The 7,179-nt window shown below is 33.9% G+C and overlaps 1 protein-coding gene across 2 annotated transcripts in view; it reads right to left on the reverse strand.

The window, feature by feature from the left end:
• Positions 1 to 118: 118 nt before the first annotated feature.
• Positions 119 to 7,179, reverse strand: part of gtse1 (G-2 and S-phase expressed 1) — an 18,148-nt gene continuing 11,087 nt past the window's right edge. For both annotated transcript variants that reach the window (XM_056451771.1, XM_056451770.1), the window contains exons 8-12: positions 4,604 to 4,673; positions 4,315 to 4,527; positions 2,016 to 2,322; positions 1,820 to 1,936; positions 119 to 459 (exon numbers count right to left, since the gene is read on the reverse strand). In XM_056451771.1, the coding sequence (XP_056307746.1) occupies positions 367 to 459; positions 1,820 to 1,936; positions 2,016 to 2,322; positions 4,315 to 4,527; positions 4,604 to 4,673 (800 nt within the window). In that variant the 3' untranslated portion in view covers positions 119 to 366. The remainder of the gene's footprint in view (positions 460 to 1,819; positions 1,937 to 2,015; positions 2,323 to 4,314; positions 4,528 to 4,603; positions 4,674 to 7,179) is intronic.

The following is a 7,179-nucleotide window of genomic DNA, read 5'->3' on the forward strand; positions in this document are numbered from 1 at the left end:
AGAAATATAAAGTAAAATTTACAACAAAAAACAATAATAAAATATCGACATTGCATGATTTAGACAAAATTCTGTGTGTGAAACCTGATGAATAATAAAAAAAATGCAGCGGACACTGTAAATTTAATACATTTATTTGTACCTTCTGGGGGGGAAATACAATAAGTTTCATTTCTAAAATTTAGCAAATTACCATAATTACATTAAATTCACATGAAACAGACAACACAAATAAAACAGAAAAAAGGTTAATAACGACAACAGCAGCATCTGCTCTCCCTCTTTAGGTTCATGTTAGCACATTTGAAATGCTCCAGTTATTTTATTTTTTTCCTGGCACAGTTCACAGTAAAATCAGCAGGTCCTCTAAAATGATAAGTCGATCAGTGGCGCCACATTTTCAGATCTTTTCTTGTTCTCTGGACTCCACTTTATAAGAGGTGAACTCAGGTCAATTAACTAGGGGAAAAATATTTACGTTAATACATCATTTAAGGTCACAAATATGCATGAAGAATCCATAAAATGAAACAAAACAAATAGAGAGATCTTTGGTAATAACTAAAGGAATGTTTGCTTATTAACAAAACTAACTTCAAGATAGAAATACCATCAAAAGTTGAAAATATTGGTCAGAAATGCACATTTACACACAAAAAGAAACCCAAGCAGCACTGCTGTATTTCAAATAAAAACAAAAGCATAATAGAGCTTTGTTTTCCATATGTTTGAATATTTTTATAAAGCTTATGGAAAATTTGCCATCCTTGAAATTTTTATTCTTTTTTAAAACATTTTTCTTCACAAATCACCAGTGTTTCTTATAACATTTTCCCTCGGAAGAAAGTTTTATTTAAGTTTGGCTGGAACAAAGTAAGTTTTTTAAATGTATAAGTTCAATATTATAAGCCCCCTTAATCATTTATTTTTGATGATTGACAACAGAACAAACCACTGTTGTCCAATGACTTGCCTAATTAACCCAACTAAATACATGTATCTTACAAAATAGTTTATGTTATTAGAAATTAGTTATTAAGGGTGTACTCACACTATGTACAGTTGCCCTGAACCAGGCCAAAGCACGCTTGTCCTCCCTTCCGTCTCCCCCGACGGCCCGCACTCACATTACATTCGGGCCTAGGTATGCTTACGTCATCGATGATGCGCTGTTTAGTAAGCGATCTCGCTCAGCACAGAGATTTCTTAAGTTATATCGGTTTAATCGTTTGATATGCAGTTACACGCAGTCAAATATTTTGCAGAACAGATTAGCCACTTTTGACGCTCATAAACAATCATAAAGTCCTTGCGCTGCAGGATTTAGGAGGTTTGCTGAAGGCGAAGCTGTCAGGCAGTGAGGGGTTTGCGTCTTTAAGAATCTACGACAGTTTGTGTTCATTGAATAGCAAGTATGATTAATAAATCCATATGAAACAGTCCCATAAAAGTCATGTCTCATCTTTAGTTTCGGGCTCTGCCATGCTTTGCACTCACACTATAAGCGTGCTGCGCCAAAGCCCAAGTGAACCGCGCTCTGGCACACCTCATCCAACTGGGCCAGGGTCGGCCAAGTGAACCGTGCCTGAGCCTGATTCAGAGCACTCACACTTCTCAAACGATCCAGGAAACGGGCCTGGGCACGGTTCGGATAGCATAGCGTGAGTACGCCCTAAACTATTGTTTAAAAATCTATCCATTTCCTTCATTAAAAAGCACTTCAACAATAATTGAAGAACAAAAATTTCACAGGAGGGCTTATAACTAAATAGACACCAAAAAACACGACTGCAGTCTGGTCTACAAATGTTCCTCTCACCTGTCCCGCCCAGGGCTTTGCAGAGGAGGTTTTGATCAGGTCTGGTGTATTGGACAAATCAATGAGCAGCTTTTCTGACAGCTGACGTGTTGGTGCAGGCGCGTCCACCAGCAAAACCTACAAACAGAGGATGATCAGATCCATCAAAATATATTTCCAACACATTTATTTTAAAACAGCACTGATTCAAATTGACCTCTTTTTTCTCCATGTTCTTCTGCGGGTGCTGTTTGTGCGTGTCTGCTGTGGTTGGAGGTGTTGCAGACTTGACGTCGACTGGAGAAGAAGGCTCAGGATCACATGATGGAGGCTCTGGATGATGTGACGGAGGTTCAGGAGGAGGCTCCATGTCTGCTGGCTCACAGGCAGGAGATCCCTCAGACTCGTCCTCCATATTGAAGAGCAGAGAGCAGGGCTGGAGGTCAGCAGGAGGACAGGTCTCCTCCATGGACACTGAGGGCTGCTCGTCTTCTGCTTTCTCACTTCCTTTCATGTTTTCTGGGCTGCAGAAATAAAGTTAGGTTAGTAAGAGTTAGATGTCTAGTTACTGTATAAAAGGGTATTTTTTACATGCTGTGGTGTAAGTGAAATAACGTTTAAACAGATAATTCACCCCAAAATGTAAATTCTGTCATCATTTACTCACAATCAAATAGTTTGAAATCTGTTTGAGTTTCTTTTCCTGCTGAACATAAAGGAAGATATACTGAAGAATGTTGGAAAGCAGCAGCCATTGACCTCCATAGTATTTTTTTTGTTCTTACTATAGTTGTCGATGGCTGCTTTTTTCCAACATTCTTCAGAATATCTCGTTTAGTGTTCAGCAAAAGAAAGATATTCATAAAAGATTAGAACCACCTCAGTGTGAGTAAACTGAATTTGGCTGCAACTAATGCCATTTTAATTAAATCTGTTGATTATTTCATTGAATAAATGAATTGAAACCTATGTTATGAAATGTAATCATTTTAATAAATCTTTAGAGCAGGCTGAATTAACGATTATTGTATCAATCAGTTAACCCATGGGTGCCCAAACTCAGTCCTGTAGGGCTGGTGTCTTGCAAAGTTTAGTTCCAACCCCAATCAGACACACCTGGGCTAGCTAGTCAAGCTCTTACTAGGCCTTCTAGAAACATCCCTGCAGGTGTGTTGAGGCAAGTTGGAGCTAAAAATCTGCAGGACACCAGCCCTTTAGGACAGAGTTTGGACACCCCTGAGTTAACTGATCATCCATTTTTTCGATTTATCAGAAAAGTCTAAATATTATTAGATCGTCATCATCAGATCAGTTAAGTGTTTACTGTTCAGTATGGATGTAACGATTCACTCAAGCCATGATTCGATACGATTCATAATACTGATCTCACGACACCCTTTTTACAATTTATTTAACAAAATGACCTGAGATATTAAATGATTTTAAAATTCAGAAATGAACAAGCGCCTTTTTTGATTACAAGTGCTCCACATTTCATTGTAAAATAAAAATCTTTAGTCGAACAACAAATTAAATAGCTATTTTAGTAAGAAGCAGTATTTTAGAAGTAAAAAAAAAAAAAAAAAAAAAAAAAAGTACAAACGTATTTGAAATTTTTTTTTTTTAAACTAAGACTTTGTCTACTTTTCTTAGCTTGGATTTTTTTGACTTTGTCATTTATAAGAAACATCAGCATTGTCACATTTTCTGGCAATATCTCTGAACATTTACATTGTCCCTGCTTGTGATTCAGATAAATGATTATTCAGATTAACTGGATAATTAACTGGATAATAATAAACATTTTATTTAAAAAAAAAAAAAAAATTTAAAGTGTAATATATAACATTTTAATAAGCGAGTGAAGAAAAGATACAGTTACAGTCAGAATTATTAGTCCCCCTTTGAATTTTTTTTTTCTTTTATAAATATTTCCTAAATAATGTTTAACAGAGCAAGGAGATTTTCAGAGTATGTTTGATAATATTTTGTTCTGGAGAAAGTCTTATTCGTTTTATTTCGGCTAGAATAAAAGAATTTTTTAAAAGCCATTTTATGGTCAAAATTATTAGCCCCTTTAAGCTATATATTTTTTGATAGTCTACAAAATAAAACCATCATTATACAATAACTTGCCTAATACCCTAACCTGCAAAGTTACCCAAAATAACTTAGTTAAGCCTTTAAATGTCACTTTAAGATGTATAGAAGCGTCTTGAAAAACATCTAGTAAAATATTATTTACTGTCATCATGGCAAAGATAAAATAATCCAGTTTTTACAAATGAGTTATTAAAACTATTATGTTTAGAAATGTGTAGAAAAAAAATCTTCTCTCCATTAAACAGAAATAAACAGGGGGGCTAATAATTTACCGGTTTTAATAATTCTGACTTCAACTGTAATTTTATAACATTCTCATGTTTAGGACACCTTGAGTCATGCATTATTGTAACTGTAAAGTGACAACTGAACAATATTTTCCTTGCTAGATGCATTTTAAGGGCCAGATATACCTCAGATGAGTGGGCACTTGGTCAGCAGTGGATGAGCACTGAGTGATCTGGGCAGGTTTACTCAGACGTGACACACTTTTAGGTGTGAGTGCAGGAATGCCGGACACACGGCGGTTCACTGGGGTAGGAAGAGCCGAGGGTCTTCTCAGTTTACTGGCCATGGCTGAGGGTGTCAGAAGGCCTACTGGAGGAGCCGCTAGATGATCAGGAATACTGTGAAGACCAGAGACAGAGTTAAGAGAAGCACTCAAAACAGGAGAAATATTTAAACAATGTATTACTAGATTACCTGTCAACACTGCATGCGGTCAATAATCTCTTTGGCTTCATGATACGGGGGACGTCAGGTGAGGTGGAAACTATAAATAAAAATAAATGTATGATTTTCTGCAGTAATATAACGTACTCATTAAATCCTTTGAAAATGATAGTCGCCCAAAACTGAAAATCCTGTCATCATTTTAAGTTTCTTTCTTTCTTTGAACACAAATGAAGATATTTTGAAGAAAGCCAGAAACCCCTGAAATCCATAGTAGAAAAAACAAACACTATGGATGTCAATAGGCAGGGATGATAACCGGTTTCAAGGTTTACTGCGGTTTGGAAAAGTAAAGGTTTTAAAACCGCTAAAACCTTCTGTTATACCGTTCCTATAGGTATATGCAAGGTTTTTTAAATGTATTTTTTATGTGTTGTAAAGAAATCTGTGTTTTTGAAACTAATGAAGACAGCACAAGTCAGTCATTTATTTTAACAATTTAGTCTGACATGTTTACTGCTCCAAAATATTACAAAGGTTTCCTAAAATCAAATAAATTGTGCTCAGTTGGGAAAAAAGTTGTTTTACTCAGACATTTAAGAAGAACATATTTTAGAGCAGTGATCACAATACCATCATACCGTAAAAACCGTGGTTTTTGTCTCCAAGGATATCATACTGTCAGAAGCCTATACTGCTCCATGCCTAGATGTCAATGGTTAAAGGTTTTCAGCCTTTCAAAATATCTTAAAATCATAACATCCATTGATCAAACATTTCATTAATGAATATACAATTAAAAACAACAAACAAATGAATCCATAAATTAGAGAAGACTTCAAACTTGTTTTATTTAAAAACTTTAAAATATCCTCAAAATGAACTCACAGCTTTGTAAATAGTGAGTATTTTTTAATTTTAGGGTGACTAATGCATTAAAGGTCACGTTTCAGACCAAAATAAAATGTCAAAAATAGGAAACTATATTTGGTAAAAGAAAAAAAACCTTCTTTACAAGAACATTATATCTTTGTTTAATGTCATAACTAAATAAACATTACTATAAGGTTTCCTTATTTAGAAGGTTTCCCATTTAAAAAAAAACTTCTAAAGCATTTATTAATATTATCTCATTTACATATCAGTATTTACTAATACATAATTGAACTAAAAAGTTGTATCTCTTGATATTATTTAATAAACCAGAGCTAACATGTACTATGGTTGTATCAGTATTAAGTAACCTTAATAAAGATGATTAAATATTGAACAAATTTCTTGCCTTGTTGTTGCTTTATGTTAATGCGGTAACTAATGCAGAATAAGACCACTTTACTGTAAAACAGTCATTTTAATTCGATTCAATCCAATTCACCTTTATTTGTATAGCGCTTTTACAATGTAGATTGTGTCAAAGCAGCTTCACATAAAAGGTCATAGTAAAATTTTTATTATTTCTATTTTCTTATTGTAATTATTTCATAAATGTTCATAAAAATGTGCTCTAATAAACGCCCTCATAATACAATAATATATGTTTGCGTTAATATAAATGCCCTTAGTTTATAAACAGTTTATAAAATAGTTTAATTATTCCATCCTTAAAATTGGTGTTTTATTAATTTATCTATTAAGATGGTAAAGAGAATTTGTGGAGGAATGTCATGTCTTTTATTTCTGACTTTGGTATGAAATACAACACATTCCTGACATGCTCATTAAAAGGACAGTTCACCAAAATAAATAAATAAAATTCTATCATTTCTCTCCCTTCAATCGTTCCAAAGCTGTTTGAGTTTCTTTCTTCTGTCACAAACAAAGATATCCAGAAGAATATTGGGGGAAAAAAGCCACTGCTGACTTCCAAAAGTATTTTTATTCCTATTAAAGTCAATGGCTGCTTTTTTCCAACAATCTTCAGAAAATCATCTTTTGTGTATAAGAAAAAAATATGCATAAAAGTTCAGAGTGTGAATAATTAGAAAGCATATTTTCATTTTTGGGGGAATGATCATTTTAATGCAGGGTGTATACAGGAATCAGAGATTGAAATCCAATACCTTTTGAGACCTTTTTTAAGACACTTTCCATACATTAAGATCTCATCGCCACTTTTAACAGGTAACAGTGCCAGCATTTTAACTTAAAGTATATTTACTAAATACCGATTGTAAGAAACTAAATCATTACTCATAAACTGAATAACAGTGCTTATCCAGCAGGAGGTATTTACAACAGCAGAAATAAGTTTCCCTGGTTATTGCAGTAAACAAAGCAGCGTGATGTCAAATCTAGCAGGATTTTAGTGATTTCGACTAGGCATGGGCTGGTATCAGATTCTGATGGTATGGATTCTGATAACATTGGATAAAAAAATAAAATCACGGTTTCATGGTTTTGTGATCACTGCTCTCAAATATGTCCCTTATAAATGTCTGGGTAAAAAACTAAAACTTTTTTTACCTTTGAGGTTAATATCTTTTATTTTGAGAAACAGTTAAAATATTTTGGAACAGTAAACATGTCAAGCTAAATAATTGAAATTAATCAATGACTTCTGCTTTAGTTTCAAAATCACAGATTTCTTTTACAATTTAAAACTGTAT

Source organism: Danio aesculapii, chromosome 25 (assembly GCF_903798145.1).
Source record: "Danio aesculapii chromosome 25, fDanAes4.1, whole genome shotgun sequence".
NCBI lineage: Eukaryota > Metazoa > Chordata > Actinopteri > Cypriniformes > Danionidae > Danio > Danio aesculapii.